At 35.1% G+C, this 22,427-nt stretch overlaps 3 protein-coding genes across 8 annotated transcripts; 1 reads left to right on the top strand and 2 right to left on the bottom strand.

Moving 5' to 3' along the window:
• Positions 1-5,079: 5,079 nt before the first annotated feature.
• LOC110711124 (ras-related protein RHN1-like) lies at positions 5,080-12,575 on the top strand. 5 transcript variants are annotated; one of them, XM_021889502.1, is made up of 8 exons: positions 5,080-5,341; positions 5,534-5,611; positions 5,721-5,888; positions 7,459-7,507; positions 7,675-7,748; positions 10,661-10,754; positions 11,961-12,068; positions 12,335-12,575. In XM_021889502.1, exons 1-7 carry the CDS (start codon positions 5,303-5,305, stop codon positions 12,059-12,061), a joined length of 603 nt encoding a protein of 200 aa, XP_021745194.1. In that variant the 5' UTR covers positions 5,080-5,302; the 3' UTR covers positions 12,062-12,068; positions 12,335-12,575. The 5 variants fall into 5 exon arrangements, with proteins under 5 accessions (XP_021745194.1, XP_021745195.1, XP_021745193.1 ...); XM_021889503.1 differs by having other exon boundaries at positions 12,332-12,575; XM_021889501.1 differs by having other exon boundaries at positions 5,081-5,341; positions 11,961-12,103; positions 12,332-12,575.
• A 3,053-nt stretch (positions 12,576-15,628) lies between these two features.
• On the bottom strand, positions 15,629-17,509 carry LOC110711189 (zinc finger MYM-type protein 1-like). Its single transcript, XM_021889567.1, has one exon. It carries the CDS (start codon positions 17,507-17,509, stop codon positions 15,629-15,631), a length of 1,881 nt encoding a protein of 626 aa, XP_021745259.1.
• Positions 17,343-19,212, bottom strand: LOC110711171. Of its 2 annotated transcripts, none has more exons than XM_021889552.1 (2): positions 18,550-19,212; positions 17,343-18,131 (listed from the first exon to the last, which is right to left on the bottom strand). In XM_021889552.1, the coding sequence occupies exon 2, from the start codon at positions 18,101-18,103 to the stop codon at positions 17,591-17,593; it is 513 nt and encodes a 170-aa protein (XP_021745244.1). In that variant the 5' UTR covers positions 18,104-18,131; positions 18,550-19,212; the 3' UTR covers positions 17,343-17,590. The 2 variants fall into 2 exon arrangements, with proteins under 2 accessions (XP_021745244.1, XP_021745245.1); XM_021889553.1 differs by having other exon boundaries at positions 17,343-18,128.
• Between the last annotated feature and the right edge of the window lie 3,215 nt (positions 19,213-22,427).

Raw genomic sequence — 22,427 nt, 5'->3', positions numbered from 1 at the left:
AGGGTTTTTTTCCTCACTGCTGGTAGTAGCAAAATAAATACTTCAACTTAGAAAAACGTATCAATCTCGATATATGTTCCATTGTAATAACCTCAATTTCTCATGATCAACAATAAGATATACTTCCTTCTTTCTTTTTTACTTGATCCATTTTGACTTTTACACTATTCACTACCTCTTATTTGACCATCTTTTGTGAATAATATATAAGGAAAAACATATTCATGTGAGATCTTATTAAATTCATCTCAATAAGTATTATCATAATATATAACTTTTATAATTTTTACTTATGGAGAAAAAATTATTGATCGTTAAAGTTTTACATTGTCAAGCGTGATAAAAGAAACAGGTCAAGTAAAAGAGAACAGAGGAAGTACCAAGTATCTCTCATCAACTTTTTCTTAACTGGTCAGACTTTCGATTGCTTTTCTAATTTTTTTTATTTAAAAATATAAATCTTCATAGTATTTTTGAAAAAGGGACTTGTTTAATTCAGCTTATTTTTGTTTATTTGATCTGATCCGATCTGATTATCTGAATTGACCAAACTTTGACCTTAAGTGTACGATGACCTATAAGAAAAAATTATATCAAGTGGGTTTGTTAGATTCGTAATAATGTGTATTTTATTAATATGTAATCATAATTTTTTTTACTACGAAATTAAAGATATTTAGCGATAAAAAAACTGCACATAAAACGATGATCTAATTTGAACTTATTTTTCCTGATTAGATTTGATCTAAACTTTTTTTTTTTTTTTTTAAATAAGTAGAAATAAGTTGAACTAAACAAGGCCTAAAACCAAAGTGACTAAAATAAGGATTAATTTGCATGGACATAATGATTTAACACGACTAAAATCCAAAATTACCCAATCTTTCTAAACTCAATTCAAAACAAACATGCAAACCCAATTTTCTAGCTTTAATTCCATTACTAGTACATGCCCCGGACGTTGCCCCGAATACCATGTTTTGTATTATTATTATAATTATAATAATAACAATAATAATTATTATTATTACTAGCATTTTTTTAAAATGTTAGATACAAAAAGAGAGTTGAAACACCACATATTATTCTTTTTCCACGTTTGTTATTAATAATTTTTAGTTTTTGTAAGCTGCACTATATTCACTTGGTATGCTACGACCAATGTTTATCAAAGTTTTATGTCGACATATGTGCTAAATTTTAATGGGACACTAAAATAATAGAGGGAGTATAATTTTGTGAAAAGAAAAGTGCATCGATAAAAAAATAATAAAATAAATAAAAATTTAAAAGTAATTATTTTTTTGACACGTAAAATCAACAGATTATATTATTGGCCTAATTGTCCCATTTGTAATATATGGCTGGTAAATAGGCAATAGAGGCTTTGTAAAACCCGTAAAGTTCTAAGACTTTACTATTATTGATCTGAATTCAGTTCAAGATCCCCTTGTATTGTACAGTTTCTGTTGAGTCCCAATTTTAGTAGTTTTTTATTTCTTTAATTTTTAACAAAATCACTAACATACACAAAAATATTACAACCAAATATGAAGAATACCCAATTCAAAAGCTTTAATGGTAAATCAATGGTAGACTAAAAAAAAATAATGATACATGGCCATATCTATAATTATAATTACGTAGCTATTTATATAGGAGTAAAATTCTATTGTTATTTGGATATTCATATCATATCATATCACTAATACATAAAGCCGGTCTAGCAGCCAGGCCACGAGACAGCGACACTTGGCATTCCAGTTTTTCGCCAAGAGTCACGCCACATAGGCGACAAATAGGTTTTAGGGTGACATATATGATGTTAGGTAAGAGATTTTTAGATAGATTTTTAAGATAAAATTGTTGTATAGAATTTTATTATCGATAAAATTCTAATATTTCATATATACAAAATTAATCATAACTTTTAATAAATATCATATAACACAATTCTATTCCCATAAACAAAATTCATTTTAAAAAGTTCTTTAAAATAAGATCCATTAATAATATTAATATGTTTTCACAAAACTAATAAATAAAGTCGTTCTCGCAACCAGGCCACGAGATAGCGACACTTGACATTCCAGTTTTTCACCAAGTGTCGCGCCATGTAGGAGATAAATAAGTATTATTGTGATACATAAGATGCTAAGTAAGCGATTTTTGGATAGATTTTTTAAGATAAAATTGTTGTATGGAGTTCTATTATCAATAGAATTCTAATATTTCATATATACAAAATTAATCATAATTTTTAATAAATATCCTATAACACAATTCTATTCTCATCATTAAATTCGTTTTAAAAAGTTTTTTTAAAATAAAATCCATTTATAGTATATCTAATCACAAACTTTTATACGTAGCTGGCTAAACTGCGTCACCAACTATTACAAGAGTTACTTCGTTAGTGCTACAGGGGTTACTTGGTTAGTGTTATAGTGGTTATTCAATAAGTGTTATAGATAGGGGTTAGTCAGTGTTAGAGGTTACTCAATTAGTATTACAGGGGTTACTCGGTCAGCTTTATAGGGGTTATTTTGTCCGACCAAATGGTGTGTCGCTAACCGCATACAAAATGCATTGCTATTTAATTTATTAAAAAAAATTAGAGAATTAGTAAAAATAAGTTTTAATTAGTAAAAATAATTTTAGTTTCGTAAAAAATACTTTCAGTTTAGCAAAAATAATTTAAGTTCAATAAAAATAATTTCAAGTCAATAATAACATAGATATCTTTTACAAACAAAACTATAAAAAGTACACTATTATATAAATATAAGTCATATGATATCGTATGTCTAAATATCCTACATTATCAGAACGGATTATTTGACCGTATTTAACATTCAAGTAAAAATGTTATGTTTAAATTTTATCTACCATATGGGTATCGCCCAGGCACAAAACTAGTTAATTATAATATGTGGTGTGTTGCTATAAGTAAAATTCTATTGTCAATAAAAAGATAAATTTTTTTCAAAAGAATTATAAATTATTTTATGTATACTTTTTTTATCCTAAATACATCTATCCAATGTTATTAAAATCGCGATTCAGATCCTAATCCACCCAAACGATGTAAATTGTCGGTAAAATCACTGTGTTGTAGAATCGATCAAAGAATCAGTTTAATTGGTTAGAATCGGTGGAATCGGACCGATTCCACGATTTTATACCAATTCTAACGATTCCACTCCAGCAAAAAGTCTAATTTTTCGAAACCCATAACTTTTGATTGCGAAGTCGGAATTGAGCTTATAATATATCATTGGAAAGCTCTTGAGATCTAATTTCTAATAGAATTAGTCCTATACCCATATTATTTATATATTTTATGTTATGTCCTAAAGAGTGTAAGGGTGTCATAGTTGAGACTAACTTTAGTCAGTGACTTATATGTTATTCATATAAATCATAATTAAGCTTATGAAACATCAATTTAAATAACTTTTAAAGGTTTATTTAACCATTTAAATTTTTTGGGGCAAAAGAATATATTCATGAGTCTTATGCACTCAACTTTGGGCATATAAAAAACACTTATAACATGAGTTTGTTGTAGTTGTCATTCTCTAGCTATATGTTTGAATTGAACTAACTTGACACTTAGTATTCTATTATCATCGGATATTTTATTTGGGAAAACAGTTTTAGGAGTCAACATTTATTTAACAACAATGGTCTCGTACTCTCGTGATTAAGAATGTGTACCAATATTTTGACTTTGTAGTGTACTGTTTGAGTTATGCGAGTGCGGAATTACTTCTAAAACTATTTAATGTCTGTATAGTCGTTATTATGTTATCAACAATATATATTATTATCATTCTCATTGCTTGAAAATTATGTATGAAGTCATTAGTTACATTTTGAAGCCCAATTTTTCAATTTTGTAGAATCGTAGAATCGTACGATTCTACCGATTCGATTCTACCCCACTCACTGATCCAAGGTAGAACCCCGATTCTAATAACTATGAATATATCAAATCTAATCTAATGTGGCATTTAATCTAATCACAATAATCAATAATATCTATTTGTCGCCTACATGGCTCGACACTTGGCGAAAAACAAGAATGCCAAGTGTCGTTGTCTAGTGGCCTGGCCGCGAGACCGGCTTTATTTATTAGTGAAGTGATATGATATGATATTCCAAATGGATTACAATTACAAGTGAACCACTTCATACCACTTGGTGTGATGTAAGTACTTTTATAATTTATACTAATATCATATCATATCATATCATATCACTAATATATAAAGCCGGTCTCGCGGCCAGGCCACGAGACAACGACACTTGGCATTTCAGTTTTTTGCCAAGTATCGAACCGCGTAGGCGATAAATAGGTATTATTGTGACACATAGGATGCTAAGTAAGCGAATTTTGGATAGATTTTTAAAGATAAAAATGTTGTATAGTGTTTTATTATCAATATACTTTTAATATTTCATAGACACAAAATTAATTATAACTTTTAATAAATATCCTATAACTCAGTACTATTTCCATCATAAAATTCGTTTTGAAAAGTTCTTTAAAATGAAATCTATTAATAATTTAAGTGCTATAAAAAAATTTCAAGTTAATAATAACATAGATATCTATTTACAAATAAAACTACAAAAAATATGCTATTATATAAATAAGCGATATAGTTAAAGTTATATTTGATATATTTTAAACGATTACAGATTATATTATACCTAATACGAGGAGTAGTATAAAAATCACAACATAATAAAAGTTATCCCAAATCAAGTTAAAATTTATCCAAAATCAGATTAAAAATCATCCAAAACTCAAGCGTATTTAAAACGAGGAGTATTATAAAAATCAGAACATAATAAAAGTTTTTTTTTTTTCTCTTCTGATAAGAACATAATAAAAGTTATCCCAAATCAAGTTAAAATAAAAATCATTTAAAACTCGAGTATAATAAATAAACTACTCCGCCTTTCAAAAAAAAAAAAAAAAAAAAAAAAAAAACCTACTCCGTACTCCATAATACTTGCTGTACTCCGTATTAAATTCGTGTATGGTAGAAAAACTGTTACAAGCAACTCATCAAAGTAGTCGTAGCACCATAACCATAATTTGGGTGAGAGTTAAAACGTGTCCATATTGAAAATTACTACGCAGAAACTTCGGACTCTCAAACAAACAAACCCAACAACAAGCAAAAGTCATCTTCTTCCTTTCGCCCTAATTCCCCATTTTCTCTCTCCTCTTTCCAGAATCTCATCATTCATCTTTCTCCTTTTTCTTTGATCTCCCCGATTTCCTCTTATGGCGACTACCGGTCACAACAATCTCAATGCTAAATTGGTATTACTTTTTTCCTTAATTTCTGCTTTTTTTTAAAAAAAAAAAAAATTAATTTTAATTCTACTTTTCTTGCAATTTGCAATTTTAGGTTTTCGATGCTCCGATCTTTAGAATTAAGTTGTTTTTCTTCGTTTTTAGTGATTATTATTATTAAAACATCGATTAAAGCTTTGATCTTGTTCTGAAATTTAGGTTCTTCTCGGTGATATGGGAGCTGGAAAATCCAGCGTTGTACTTCGGTTTGTTAAAGGTCAATTCCTCGAATTCCAGGTAAATTTAAGGGTTTTTCTTTTTAGTTAAATTCTGTTAAATTTTAATTTGAAGTGGTAAATTTCAATTGATAATTCCTAATTACTGATTGCATTAATTTGTTGTGCAGGAATCGACGATCGGAGCAGCGTTTTTCTCGCAGACATTAGCAGTAAATGACGCCACAGTGAAGTTTGAGATATGGGATACTGCTGGTCAAGAAAGGTACCACAGTTTGGCTCCTATGTATTACAGAGGTGCTGCCGCCGCGATTATCGTATACGACATTACTACCCAGGTACCTAATTTATCTCCCTTCGTACTTGTATTGATTATATTGCTTTTTCGATGATTTCAAAGAGTCGCATAAGTTAGTGATGTAGACGGGATTTGGTCCAATGTATGTTTTGGGTGGTAGGTACTATATTTAAGACGTTAACCAACTAAACTAGTTAGTTTCCGCAATATTTAGACCATAGTGGTGAAAGAGGAAATGTCTGGACTGTTTTGAGTGTGATGTCCATGTTGCATGGGATATATATTTTTCGGAGCTTTAGCATAGTAGAATGGGAGAAGAAGTTGGTCTGTGATACTGTTTAGATGTTGGGGCATGTATGATAAAATGGTGTTGTTTTATTGATGCAATGCACTAAGGGTGTCATTGGATTTTTGGGTTAAGGATGTACTTTGAATGTATGGTTGTCTTATGTTGATTTATACTCCGTGTAAAAATAGGCAATGAAGTTATGAAAGTGTTTAGACGGGGTCGTTAGTATGGAAAAGTCGATGTGTGTTTTATTGCTTTCAGTGAAGTGAAATAGTAGTCACCTTCAAAGAATTTTGAGAAATTGTGTTTATTTTCATAATTCAATTCCATGACTATGTAGTTGGCTGGAAAATTGTGCTGTCTTTATAGTCACCGGGCCTTCTGTGTATATGCTGAAGGCTCTATTTGGTTGGAAGGAATTGGGAGGAAAAGAAAGGAAAAATATGGATTCTTTTGTTTGGTTCAAAAAATTAAATGGAATTTGATAAGAAATGAAGGGAAATGGAAGGAAAGCTCCATTCACAAAATCTTCCCTTTCCTTTCCTTCCAAACTCCAGTTTTGGAGGAAAGAAAGAAAATAAATATATCAAGACTAAAATTAGTTTTCCTTCCTTTACTAATATCATACCGAACAAAAGATTCCTTTATTTTCCGTTTTTCTAATATCAAACCAAATATTGGATGATATAGTTTCTTTCATTTCCCTTCTTTTCCTTTCTTTTCTCTTCCCTTCCTTTTCTTTCCTTTGACACATCAATTTTGTTATTAAAAAATTTGTGTTTATTTATTTATTTATATTTTTTTTTTGGGGGGGGGGTTGTGGATTGGAGAAGGTGGAGTTTTGCTGGCCTTGTGCTCTTGTCATAATGAAAGCAACCATATTGAGATGCGTCAACCCTTCTTTCATGTTTATTGAGGTTGCTGGAAGATAGGAGTTCTGATTTTCCTTAATGCAAAATTGTTACCGTAGATTGTGTGAGGGTTCTTAAAAGCATCTGAAAATTGCTCTCATATCTTCTTTGGTTAGGGGGATGTGTCTGTTTTGTCTGTGAGCTCCATTGGGGTGATTTTTATATGTATTCTATGTAGTAAAATGTATATTGATTGACTTATTCTTTTGCTAATTTCTTTTTCAATTCCCAAGTATGGCATATTAATATAACTTGAAGTTACACTAAGTGCTTCTGTGAGAAGGTTGTGGATTTCGTTGAATATTATTTTTTTCCCCCCAATTTATGTAATTTATTATTAATCTTTCTTAATTTTCCATCTTGGGTGTCGCATTTATTGAGTTTTTTTTTTTTTGTAAAATTTGTTTCAGGAGTCTTTTTCTCGTGCTAAGAAATGGGTACAAGAACTTCAGAAGCAAGGTATGTGCAGCCTGGTCACACATTTAGTATTTAGTTTCTGGTTTTGTATACTTTTACCAAGAATTGATAAAATCCACTGCATATCTGAATGCTTGGAGTGTTTGCTATACATTAAGAACTTCTAATTGTTATGGTCTATACTCTATACTGATTGTTTATTTTCCCAGGGAATCCAAATATGGTAATGGCACTTGCAGGGAACAAAGCTGATTTAGAAGAAAAGAGGGTTGTTTCAGCAGAAGTAAGTGTGACACTGCTTACTAGATTATGTGACTTTTTATTACCTATTGTACCTTCTATAAGTGTGTTGACCCTCACCCTCCTTGTGATTTCACTGGGCAGTAATGCTCTTGATCTCTGTTACAGTTGAAGAAATCAGACCTGATCCTTTGTGGTTGGTTTAAATCAGAGGTCTCTTTTGTAAAATATATTATTTCTAGGGGTTACTATTTGCCGTCAAGAAATTACCATTTTACCCTTATAAAATTCTACCAACACCCTTTCTAACCCTTTTACTTTCACTTTCTCTCTCCAATGACCACTGGTAAATCACCGCCCATAGCCATCAGTAATCTGAGTTAGCCGATGCCACTAGCAGCCAACAGCCTGTCGCCACACCACCGAAAAGTACATAGAATACTGATTAGAATATAAAAAAATAAAAGAAACGTGCTCATGGTTTATGCGCCCAACCATGTGCCTGAACCATGTGCCTATATGTACTTTCCAGCAATAAAAAAACTTCACTGACCGTGAAAGTTCATCTTCTGCGCCCAACGTCTCCGAGATGTGCGGGAACTGTTGCCTCATTGGTAACCACCGGATTAACAACTGGAGAGTTGGATTGTGTCAGGATTAAGGCCATAATAGGTGTCAGTGGTGTGGCTTGGGTGGATGGTGTTTGTGATGATGGTGGTGGTAGGAATTTGGATGTTAGTGGTGGCTAAGTAAAAGTGGGAGGGGGAAGAGAGTGGAATGGAATTTTCAAGTAAATTAAAATTAAACCACAGGCATTTCAGTCATTACGTATGGCTGCATGACTAATATTTTGGCGGCAAATAGCAATTCATTATTTCTATTGAGTTCAATTCTAATTTTCTCCATGGTCTTGGAAGGCAATGAATTGAGTGTTGCAGGTTTGGCTTGTAGGCTGAAAATATTAAGACCTTTTAATTGACTATCTCTAGCCTTTCAGCCTCAATGTGTTTGTTTACCTTTCTACTCTATTTTATGTTTGCATATTCATTTTCTGTATATGCGTATGCAGTCAATCAGATTTCGCTGTTCTCATTACATGAACATTCTATTGGCTATATTTCATTCATTGTTAACACGCGATATATGTGAAGAGCGATAGACAAATATATTGGGATGGAAGGAGTACACGAACTTTATAATATAGGATTTGGAGTTGCATATATTGCTGCCTGCTAGGTGTGGTCTATTCATTGCGATATATCATTGTGCTGTTGTGCTTCTTACTTGGCTTCTGTGTTCGCTTGTTTGATCGGATGATGGTTGACTGTCGGGAGTGATGGAAGAATAATTAATGGTGTCTCAGAGTTACCGTTACCTTTTGCTATTGACAAATCAGACTTTTCAAAGAATTGTGGTAGTTATATCCTTATTAATTTCATTTGAATAAAATCAAGTCCCACTAAAAAGTGCTAGATGCCTAGAGATGCTGTATTCTAGAAATGGATCTTAGTAAAACATATGCAGTTGATTATTTGGCCTAGATACCCCTTCTAAATGAAAAATAATGGATACATTACGACTTCTTGAGTTCTCCCCGTAAATTTAATTGAAGGGATGTGCAGCTATGCTACAGAAAATATGTACCATAATTATTCTGTTGTCTGGAATCTATTGTCGTTGATAGGCTTTCTTAGGTAATTGAAGGATTTAGCATTTAGTGTGCTTGCTATAATCTGATTGGTGATTAGCTCTATGGTATGTTCAGGAAACTGTGAAAATTGACTTTGATTAAGTTCTTGCATCTCTCTTGAATAGTCAAGGGCTCTTGCTGATTATATAACTATAGTCTTATGTCTTTCCCTCCTGTTCTATTCTTTTTCGTACTTTCCTGTTGTACTATTGAGTTGGATTTACATGTGTCCTTGACTTATTTGATGTTGCTGCCTATGTAGTATGCATCCACTAGACAACAATGAAGCCACACTTCTCAGTCTCATGTTGCTCTTCAACTTTCTTAACATATTATGATTGCATATTATGTGACCTATTTGGTCTGTATTAAAGATTAGTCTTCCTGCTCTCTCTCTCTCTTGGGTTGGAATTTTTTTTTTTATTTTTTTTTTTGGAATCCAAATAAAAGGTTACATGTAGAAAATTATCCTAACTTAAGCTATCTGGCTTACTTAAACTTTTCAAACGTGTTGGACTTATATAAAGTAGACCTGGCAATCCTGACCCAGACCCGATGACCCGACCCAAATGACCCGAAAGTGACCCGACCCGACCCATACCCGACCCGAAAATGGAGTTGACCCGAACCTGACCCGACACCCGAACTGACCCGACCTGAAGTTGACCCGACCCGAAATTGACCCGAAGTGTTTGACCCAAACAGACCCGATACCCAAAATTGACCCAAACAGACCCAATACCCGACATGTCCCGAACTAAAATTACCTTATAGTTGAACTTAAAATGTCTTGTACCAAAAGTAACTCAAATTGTTCATCTTCAACCATAGCTAAGCTCATAAACTGAATTGATAGTTTTTATTATAACAATAACAAAATATATAATCCGTATAAAATTATTCATTTGAGCTTGAATCACAAATAAAACAACCCGAACATGACCCGACCAGATTTTGACCTGACCCGAATATGACCCGAACATACTTGACCCGACCCGAATTTGACCCGAAACCCGAATCGACCCGACCGAATGTTAACCGACCCAGACCCGACCCGACCCGAAAGTGACCCGACCCGACCCGAATGACCCATTTGCCAGGTCTAATATAAAGTCTTTCTAGATTATGATACTTGTAGGTTTCAAGGTATATGTGTTCGTATCAGACATTTTAGTAGGGTTTGAGCAATATAAATCTACATTGAATAGTTTAATATTATGAAAATTGTGTTTAATAAATACAAGTATGTTTGGTGATTTTTGCAGGAGGCACGTACATATGCTGAAGAAAATGGTCTCTTCTTTATGGAAACATCAGCAAAAACAGCTCAGAATGTTAATGAGATATTCTATGAAATAGGTGTGCACCAGATATTTTGTATTTCTAAATCTATTTTATGTGGTTGTGATTTTGACATGTACAAGCCAATTTGTTAAAGTTGAATTAATAGGTGGATAGTAATTGTTGGTTAATTGTTTGGAAAAAGCCAGCAACAGCAGCTTGATAATTGGTTCTTTTTGAATTTTATAAAATGATTTGTTGGAAATCAGTGTGCATGAAGAAATAGTTTTCTGTAAGGAATAGCTTATTGCTGGCAGCCTGGCAATGAAAGGCGCGTACTTCACAGGGCAACTGCTCTGTTGCATCTGATATGATACTTTGTCTTTGCATATTGCAATTTTCAATTTTTATTGTGAGGAAGTCTATGTCGATGAAGGTGAAAAAGATCACTTCACAGCGCAAACTAACTGGAATTGTGGGGACAACCTTATTAAGTAATTGTGAGGAAAGTGGTAATTTATTACCAAATGTTTGTGCATCCCACTGTAGGAACTAGTTTTCTGGCTGAACATCTTAAACTACCTGGACCTGCCTTTGTCTAGCCCTTAAGTCTTTTTTCAGAACTGTTTACCTCCTGCATCTGCCTTGACTTACTTCTGTAGAAGCTATAGCATATTTAGATTTTAACCTTCTTTTTCACCTCCAAGTCATATCCTGGAAATTTATGTTTTGCAAGGATTTATTTAGCATACTCGTGCTATCTAGTGTACTCCAACATTTTTTATGTTGCCAATTGTGGATTTTGTTACTTTTACTATTTGTACACCAGTAGTAAAGTTTAGAAAGTAACACTTGTCATAGAATGTTGCTATTCTCATATATTTGGCCTAAGAAGCACTAAAACTTCTGGGACCTGAGGTTTCCTTATTCCTATACCCCATCGTTTCCTTGTTAATGAAGCCCTGGAATGGTTGGGGGTTGAGGTTTTCTTGTTTCCAAGATATTTTCATTTCCAAAACCCAATTCGTTTCTGTGATACATAGTTGTGACAGTGTCTTTACTAGTTATGGCTCTCATGAAGTTATATTTTGCTGCCTTGGAGCTTTTTAGGTCAATATTTTGATACAACTAGCCAAGTTCAGATAGCAACTTTTACTACCTAATGTTGTTATTTTCATATTTGTGAGTGTGCTTTTATAAGTATTGGTTGTGTTGAAGTTGTTTATAGCTGTCTCGAAGTGATGTTAATTTTTTTCTGATCTAATTTTCATCCTTCTATAACAGCCAAAAGATTACCAAGGGCCCAAATGCCACAGAATCCAGCTGGAATGGTTCTTGTTGACCGGCAGGGAGATGCAGCCAGAGCTTCATCATGCTGTTCTTAAGTATTCTGTACTGAGCTTTGCTTCGTCTATGATGTTCATATGGTGAAATATTATTTTCCAGCTGATGACTATGAATTATTGAATTGCTTTCTAAATTCTGAGATGCCTGTACAAATTGCTACGCTAACATTTCTTGTGGATATGCCTACGCTGTTTGAAATCTATTCATTTACTTGCTTAATAGCAGTTTCTAACATTCTTTGCGTATGGGATGTCTGTACATGGTTTCTATATCTATAGCTGTAAATGAAGTGAGGGTTTTTCTTTTAGCAGGAACAGGTCTGTTTCAGAGTAGGAGAGGTGACAAGATTCCAGGGCTGTTGTTGAGTGGATAATATATATGCATAGCCGTTGTTTCGTTTGTGTCCGTGTAATTTGTAAATTTGGCGTGATTGAATCTGTTTTTATTGTTACTGCATAAATTTCATCATAGCTGTTTATGTATGAAAGATTAATGGCTTGTTTAATGAAGAAATCAAGTCATAATTGTGGACAGCCTGGAGTTTCACATTTACTGCTTGTGATTTATCTCTTCCCAGTTTGATTTTAGAATTTCACATCCTCCCCCCCCCCCCCCCCCAATAGGTTCATCGCGAGTAATATCCCATTCAGGCTAGGTTTGGTTGAGGCTGCAGTAAAGAGGGTTAAAAATTAAAAGGCGGTAAGTTAGAAGGGGAAAAGAATGACCAGGGGCATAAGAGGTACATTCAGGTCACTTTACTAGCAATGTTACCACGATCTATCCTGTCCGTTTGTTTAATAACTGTTGTCGTTATGTATGAGAGTATCATCCAAAATGATACATCATGACTGTAGAGACCCAATTCATAACAGAACTTTAACTTAATATGGAACTATTATAAGAATATGATTGTCCTTCATATTACTAATAATAACAAGGTAATTTAGAGTCAACATCAAATGATGCTACAACCGAAATTATTCAATTATGGCTCTTGTTTGGATCCTCTGCTTATACTTTTGAGGGGAGCCTGATTCCCTCGATTGAAAGCCTTTAAGTCTTGTAGGGTAGTGTTAATTTGGAATTATCTTCCAAGTTAAAAGGCATTTACCCATGGTTATTTAAGCGTGAAATAGGAAATAAGTCCATAAATATAGTTTGGCTTTGTTGTCGTCGTAAATCACTCATCGAACCACCTCTTCACCATCATCATCGCAACAACCACCACTGCCCGGCCTTCTGCTGGCGAGCTCCTCTCTGGTTTCCCCTTACTTTTCTTGCTGCTCCACCTCATCTTCAGCATCCTTTCTCTTCCTCTGAAGTCATTTTCTTTCCTTTATTATGGCTATATCCGTTATTATTTCCTCCAAAATTGTGGTCCATGACCCCTGCCTAAAAACTGTAGCCTTTCTTAGTCTTACATGATCACCAGTTTACCAAACAGGTCCACTCTCTGCAACCATTATTGTCCTTTATTAAAGTTACTGATGATAGTTGAGGGGAAAAAAATTGGGTACTTCTGATTTAATTGGAATCCCAACTAGACCTTGTTTGGCATTGCTCATAAGTCATAACGGATAAATTGTTTGGTTGACATTAACATAAGGAGTGAGGAAGTTTCACTTCCCACAATACTGGTGAAATTGACCACATAACATCCATAATTAGGTAGAACTTGGTATGGGAATTACACTTTCTTATGGCCAATCAAAGAATTTGCTCGCTTTCTAGGAAACTTCATGGAAGTTGCAAATTCAAGGGAAGTCTTAACTCTTTACCTTTTTTTTTTTTTTTTTCTCTCTCTCTCTCTCTCTTTGGTCTTACCAATTTTCTTTCATCAACCTTTCTAAATCAAAAATTAAAAAGTAATTTCGTTCAAGTAAGACAAACAAATGAAGACGGAGGAAGTATCTGGTGTGACACAAAGAATAGAACCATTATGCATGAATGAGGGGACAACGAAGAATTGCCCAAGGTAAGATAAATCATACAATTGAAAGCATTTGGATTGATTTGTAAAAAGACAATAGAAATAGAGATCAAGGATGAGCCCAAGCAAAACCTAATTTTTATCAAGTATTTTTAAATCTCATTAAGTTTGCCTCAAGCTGAATACCTTATAGTTTGCTTTTTAAAAGAGTTGGTTCACTTGAAAGTTAAAAATACATGGATTGCACATGGGTGTTATTAGGGGATAATAGTGTATTTCCTTTTTTTTTTTTTTTTTTTTTTGTATTTTTTATTTTTTAAATAAAAGAAACAGAGGTGATATAAGCGTAATATTTTAATCTTTACACTTTTCACATAAAATTCTTTTACCACCTTCTGTGATTATTAAGGAAAAATATAATTATATGAGGTCTCATAACGTCTTGATAATACTTTTAAAATATTAAATTTTATAAATTCTGTAAAACAATAATTAGAGATATTAATGGTCACAAATGTCCATTCGTTAACGTAAAAGTCTAAATGTTGTATTTATAAATCAATAGAGAATGTATAAATAATGGAATAAGGCACATGTTTTGCTATTCATAATTATAGCATATGTATGATGCAACCTTAGTGGAGGGTTTATCACAAGGATAATAACCAGCCAAAGTAATGGAGGTCCAAGCGGGTCAAAACAACATTTCAATTCTTGAGTTTGTCGTCATTCAATTAATAGACCTATTTGTTATTTTTTTTTAATTTTTTATGATGGAATCTAAGTTTTTTGATATAGTTTTAAGTAAAAACATGATGTGGGAACACTTTTTATTTTTTTTATTTTTTTTTAACAAAAGGAAACAAACCAACCTTAAAGACTAAAAAGACCAAAAAAGTAGGCGTCTCTACCGAGCCTGAACCGCTATCCAGTGAGCCGGGAAAATCCACCTACGAGGCACTTGACGAAGCACACAAACAGAAAATCGTGATATCACTGCCCGAATATTCTGGGTTAACCAGTAACTGACAATGTCCCCATCTCTTCTATCCTGGAGAAAGGAGAAAAGACACGCACAATCAGTATAGAGTAGAAGATGATGAAAACCCCTATGATCGGTAGCGCGAAGAGCCCACAAACAAGCCTGTAATTCAAACTGAAGAGCGGAGGAAGAGTGACAAGCTTTAAAACATCCTCCCAAAACAGAGGCGGAATTAACATCCCTAAAACCTGCCCCCACACTGAGATCCTGAGAACTCCAAGCCCCATCAAAAAGAAGACAAACATCAAAAGGCGAGGAACCATCTCCTTGTAACGTGCAGATTTGAAGACTTGCCTAGGAGGGACATGAAAAGCTTCCTGAGAAGTAAAACATCGAGCAGAAGCGCTCCTAGTAGTCCAATCCTGCATTACATGGAAAATAGTAGTAGGAGACAACATAGCTTGCCAGAAGATCTTATTGTTCCTTGCTAGCCAGACCGCCCAACAAAAACAAATAAAAGCCACTAACAGTGGCGTCACCAGGATTTTCGAACTGTGGGTTCGAAACTTCCGAAATTTGAAATCATAATTAACAAAGGAATAAAAATACAATAATTAAATATTCAGTACATAAATAAGTTCAAACTATGGATTACAAATAGATTACACATAGAAAAATGAAAAAAAAAAAAAACTACAGAAGCATTTTTCGAGTCTTCATACTTTGGAAGCGTTCCAATACATCATCATCACTAACTCTTGAAAATAAATCTCTTTCAAGAAAAGTGACTAAATTATCATTCAATAGTTGATCATCCATACTATTTCGCAACTTATTTTTTACGTATGTCATTGAGGAAAACACTCGTTCCACGCTTGCAGTTGCAACCGGAAGGATCAATGCTAGTCTTATAAGCAAGTAAACTAAGTTGTAAGTAGTATGCTTATTTGTTTCAACAAGCATCATAGAAAGCTCATGAATACCCTTCAAGTCTCCAAACCTTGCATCTTGGCGCACATCATTAATATAAAATTGAAGCTCATGACGAAGTGCAGTCATCGTCATATCATTAGTTGGAAACTCTTTGGGATATAACTCAGCAAGTCTCAACAACTTTTGCATATCAAATGCCGCAAATGAATTGATCGGGTTTAAGCATGACACACAAATAAGTAACTCCATATTTTCTTCATCAAATCTACTATTGAGCTCTTGGAGTTGTAAATCAATGACACTTATAAACATTTCTACCCGAAATCGATGAAGATTTGAAACTTTGGCAAAGAAGCGTCTTGACCTTCCACGAGGAACATACATATCATCCATAGTAGGAACTTCTACATCATGTTTAACACAAAAACAAACCACAAGATGTAAAAAGTCTTCCCACCCATGGTCCCTCATTTGTTGTAATCCCTCCTTAGTCAATTTAACATATGTCATGGCATTAACAATATCTTGGTCCCCCTTTTGCAGAGCTTGACACAATTTATCAGTAATCCCAAATATTTCGGACATCAAATGTATCATAAATACAAATTCAAATGATTCAAATGTAGACATGACAGTGATAGCCTTCACGCGATCATCCTTATAAATCTTATTTGATCCAATCTTCTCAAGAACTTTAACAATAGTAGCATACAATGCGGTAACATTTGAAACAGTTTTGTAATGTGATCCCCACCTAGTATCACCAGGCCTACCTAAGCCATGTTCTTGGTTTAAACCTTGCCCACTTTCAATTTCTCCTAGTTCTAATGCTTGTAGAATATGTTGAGATTGTATTTCTCTTTTCATTTCCCTTCGCTTACAAGAAACACCAATAATATTAAACAAAATAGCAAGTTGATCAAACAACCAAATACAATCATCATTATCCTTAGCAACAGCAACAAGGGTTAATTGAAGTTGGTGAGCAAAACAATGAATATAATAGGCTTGTTTTGTTTCATTCATGATCAAAGTCTTGAGACCATTTATCTCCCCCCTCATATTACTAGCACCGTCATAACCTTGTCCACGAACTCTAGACAAACTCAATGAATATTCCATAAGCAAAGACTCAATTGCACTCTTTAGTGACAAAGCAGTAGTATCCTTAACATGTACAATTCCAAGAAACCTCTCATTTATCTTCCCTTTATTATTGACATAACGCAAGCAAAGGGCCATTTGTTCCTTTTGAGATACATCACTTGATTCATCAGCCATTATTCCAAAATAGTCATCCCCAATATCATCAATAAGAAGTCTAGTGGTTTCTTTGGCACAACAATTAATAAGTTCTTTTTGAATTGAAGGACTAGTCATTCGATTATTTCCCGGGGCATTACCTAGAACAACCTTTGCTACCTCACTATTATTTTCTGAAAACCATGTTAAGAGTGCAAGAAAATTACCCCTATTCCAAGATTCTTCACTTTCATTATGCCCACGACAAGCTAAACCTTGATTTAAAAGAAATCTAATACATTTCAATGAATAAGTCAAGCGAGATTTGTATTGTAGTTTAGCTTCCTTAGAATAAGTGCAAAGAGATTCAGCAACAGATGTCTTTGGGTTGATAAACATACTATATTTCTCATTAGCCTGATTATGGAAACTACCAATACCACCCACATGAACATCAAATCTACCAGTCTTATTCCATCCTCAAAATCCCCCTTTAATAAAGGAATCATTAACAGCCAAAGAATAATCAACTTTATCAGTGAACAAATAGCACACAAAACAAAAAGCCGCATCTTTCTCAACACTATATTCAAGCCACTCATATTTATCAAACCAAGTAACATTAAAACGGCGCATACCTCCAACTTTTCTTTGAGGAAAATTATGTGTGCGTGGATCACAACGTTTCTTTGTAATATAGCCTCTCCTTACGGCATCTCGATCATTAGGAGGATACTCCATAATTGGAATTCTTTTTCCAGGGTCATGTGGAAGAAGATCAACATCATAAATGCGAGTATCATCGGAGTCAACAGTAGTATTTGGAACACTTGGACCTGTGTTCTCAGGTGGTGGAATTGTTACAGCAATAGGAACCTCATCATCATTAGGAGACACATGTTCTTCTATTGGAGGATCCCTTGAACTAGGTGAAGAACAAGTTGAAGACTTTTGTGACTTCCCGGCACGTTTCCAAAATGACTCTAAACTCATGGTATAATAGGTATATACTGCTAGTCTGCTACACACACATGATAAATGCAGAATGAGATCAATGAATGAATGATAAATCTAGAAAGCTAATTAAAACTATCGTAATTAAATATTACAGTCAATTACTCAATTAGTAAACGAAATCTAGACGGCAGAAAACGAAATAGCATATGAAATTATGAAAACTAGAAGGCAGAAAACGAAATACAGAAAATAGCATATGAAATTCAACAATGTAACAAAAAAAAATCCCCAAATTGAGAACTTGAGAAGTAAATTAGATAATTATAACCAAACTTCAGCAATTTACAAAAAATTTGCAATTCGTAATGTATATTAGCAATTTAGCATATGAATTTCAAGTATTCAATGATTTAGCAAAAAAAAAATCCCCAAATTGAGAAGTAAATTACATTTGCAAAAAAAAAATCCCCAAATTCACTTACCTACATACACCGATACACGGCTGTGAGGCTGTCAGTGCTGTGACGGACGACGGTGGGTCTGCTGGCCTGCTGGGTGAGTGGCTGGTGCGCTGCCGCTGCCACCGTGTTCGGGCGTTCTGCTGACTGCTGTCGTGTTGCGCCGGGAAGAGAAGGAGGAAGAACGGGAAGAGATTAAGAGAAGGAGGAAGAAGTTAGGGTTTTGCAATTTGGGGGAATGAGGAAGAGGAAAGCTGGAAGCAGGGAAAGCTCAGGAAACAAAATTAAAAAAAAAAGTGTGAGTTATGGGTTTTGAACCCACAAACTCTTGTGTGATGGGAGGTAAAAATAACCACTGGGCTACAACTTTACTTGTTGTCATATAATACACAAATATTCTATTTAAACCTATTTTGATTTTTTTTTTTTTTTAAAAAAAGTTTTTAATTTTTTTCAAAAAATTAGTGGGTTCAATTAACCCACTTGAACCCACCCTAGCTCCGCCACTGGCCACTAAACCGTCCCAATTCTTGGTCGAGCAAAACGCGGAGACAATATCAACAAACCAGGAGACAAAAGGTTTGTCATGTGATAAATCAAGAGGGAACGGAAGCAGAACAGAATCCCAAAGCCAAGAAGTAAAAGAACAATCTCAGAAAAGATGAATCGAAGATTCTTCCTCTTGAGAGAAGAACACACAAGTTGGATCCACTGGGAAACCCCGGAGCTGCAAAATTCCTGAGAGAGGTAAAGCATTGTGAAGAAGTTTCCAATAGAAACACTGTAATTTTGTTAGAATAGGTAATCCCCAGAACCGCTTCCACCAAGAAGCCGGGGGAGTCGGCGAAACACTAGAACTTCCCGAGCGATCCAACAACATGGCATAAGCCTACTTAGTGGAAAAGGAACCTTCCCGCGAGAACTTCCAATAAACGAAATCATCCATTGGCCGACTGGGATAGTCCAAAGCTAGATTACGAGAAGCCGAAGAAGAATCGAAAAGCCGATGAACCATAGTGGAATCCCATGCGTAAGGACGCGGATTAATGATAGAAGAAATATGTGTCGGCAAATCCGACACACTAGAACCTTCATGAAAAACAACTGGCTCTCCTGGGACCCAGTTGTCTTCGAGAATCCGAACCTGAGACCCTGAGCCCACCTTCCAAGCAATACCCTGAGCCAAAGTAGTCGAGTCGAATAAAAGACTTCGACAGCCCGAAGATGAGTGCGCAATGTGTTGAGTCTAAAAGGAACAAATGAGGGATACTTGGCAGAAAACAAACGAGAGACTAGAAGCTGAGGCCTGAGGATGATGATGGATACGCAAACATTGGCGAGCAAGGAGTGTCGAATTGAAACTCTCAATACAACGTATACCCAACCCCCCACCCCAAACCCTTAGGAAGATGGAGAAGAGACTTGGAACGTAAAGCCAACCCCTTAGACCGTGCATCTGACTTCCACCAAAACTAGCCAGAAGAGTATCGATTCAAGAACAGATCGAAGGAGGCACTTTGTGAAAGGAATGGTGTCCTTCCAACAAGTGTATTATTCCGATAGAGGGTTTAGAATTATTACAGAGCTAATTCTTCAGTAAGGTCAAGTGATCGGAATGCCTAGGTGGAGGCCGCTTCCGATCAGTAATATTAAGGTATAATTAATATTACAGCTTAATATTAACCGAACCCTTCGGGTCGAACCCAATCGAAAAACTGATCCGAGACGACGAATTAATCCGAAGGATTTAATGAGTCGATGGAGTTTTACGAATACAGACGTCGGATATCAAGCCTAGGGCGTCGAGATCGAGCGTCGCAAAATCACAAGCGACAAGTATGAACGTAGTCGTAGCGTCGCACTGGCCTAGCCATGTGGACTGCTAGACTAGGCTGGCTTAACATGAACCTAGGTGCACCATGGTGTACTAGGCGCACCATGCGTGCCAAGGGTGCTTAGGCGCCATCGCAGCCCTAGCATCATGCCTAGGCGCCATCGCAGCCCTAGCACCACGCACAACACCATCGCAGTGCTAGGCACATGCGTGTGTGCGTGTGCGTGTGCACCATCGCCCAGCACCAAGCCCAGCATGCGTGGCTCGCTAGCAGCACGCATGCTAGGCCTTGCGTGCGTGAGGGGCTGGCTGGCATGGCTGTGCGTAGCATGCGAGTATGTGCGAGGCAATGCGTGGGAGTGCTAGGGCCAGCGCCAGCATAGCGTGCTAGCAGCGCTTAGCACTAGCACGCACCAGCGCCAAGCATCGCCCAGCACCAGCACGCACTGCCTGGCTGGGGATGCAAGGCTGCTGGCTGGTGCTAGCTGGCAGCCAGCACAACCCTCCTTGAAGCCGGTTTGTGTGTGCTTGTGGGGACCAAGCAAAGCCTTGGGGAGCAAGGCTATGGTCCCCCCTCCTAACCTTGGGCATCACTCATTAGTATGTAATTGTGCCACTTGTCGTGTTGTGATTGATTTAATTGTTTATTTAATTTGGAATTAAATAAATTGTTGAATTTATCAACTCTCCCACATTGGTGGGAGATAGAAATCAAGGGTCCATTTCCCTATAAATACCAAAGGCATGGGTATTGGGAAAGAACACACTTGAGTGGAATTAAAAAGGCAACTCTTGATTTGAGTAAACCTTAAATTCGTAAAACTCTTAGTTTTTTATTTTTCCGGGCCTCGACTAACCTTCGAGGCTTAGGACGCTCAAGTCGGGTTCGAGGGTACGATCCCGTCGGAGGCCTTCTATTTTCGGGGTTCAAGTAAGAGCTCATAGTTGAGCGAAGCACGCGTCAAAGGTATAATCTTTTATCCTTTATTATGATTTTAATTATGTTTTGCTTGTTAATTGCATTTATTATGGGGGCGGGTCTTGGCGGGTTTCATTCCGCGTAGTGTGGGTCACTACGAAACCCTACACTTTGAAAATGGACAAAATATGATTGAAAGAAGCTACCAAAACTGAGTTAATAATAACCAGTTTCGCTGCGGATGATAACCCTACGGAGGCAAAATCGGACAACCTCTTAACCACCTTGTCAATAAGAAAACCGAAATATGAGACCTTACTTCGACTTAACTCAATTGGTACCCCCAGATAAGAGTCGAGAGAAGATTTACTATGAAGATTTAAAGAATGAGAAAAATATTCCCGATAGTCTGAAGGGGTGTTCGGACTAAACTTGACGAGTGATATTTGTAAATTAATCACCTGATTCGACACCCTGCAAAACTCGAACAAAAGAGTTGTACGATTGTCACAAACCTCACGAGAAACCTGTAAGAACAACAATGAATCATCCGCAAAGAACTTATTTGATTTGATTCAATGTGTAGTTTTTCAATATCAACTTTTTTTTTTAAAAAACAATAACACGCATTTGATTAGTTATGATTAATTGTTGCATTAAAAATTGTGTTGCATTAAAAGATGGAAGGTAAACTAGAATTAATGTCAATGTGTTGCATTAAAAGATGGAAGGCAAACTAGAATTTATATATTTTAAAATCAAATGGAAAAATCCATTACAAAATCTTTTGATACAAAACATAATTATTTTTAATTGAAAAATTTCAAAATTTACAAAAAAAATATAGTGAGAAAAATTATAAATAGAGTAATGATATATGTAGCCTTTAGGGTTTTAGTATATTTCTTAATGTGAAAATTAATTTAGAAATGTATGATAAATTAGGCATAGTATATATGCATTTGATTGATTGTAATGTCTTCGCATTATTAGCATTTTACAATATATGTTATTAACCGATAAGTAAAAATATATTTCCCTACCTTTTTAAAAGTATGAGTAAATTCTTATAAATAGTGTTGACTATTATACCCCTAAAAATGTTTATTTACCTATTTACCTCTTTTAAAAGTATCACCGCACTTTATG

Source organism: Chenopodium quinoa, unplaced genomic scaffold (genome assembly GCF_001683475.1).
Source record: "Chenopodium quinoa cultivar QQ74 unplaced genomic scaffold, ASM168347v1, whole genome shotgun sequence".
Lineage (NCBI taxonomy): Eukaryota > Viridiplantae > Streptophyta > Magnoliopsida > Caryophyllales > Amaranthaceae > Chenopodium > Chenopodium quinoa.
The sequence above is the reverse complement of the archived record's forward strand: the minus strand, read 5'-3'. Positions and strand labels throughout refer to the sequence as shown.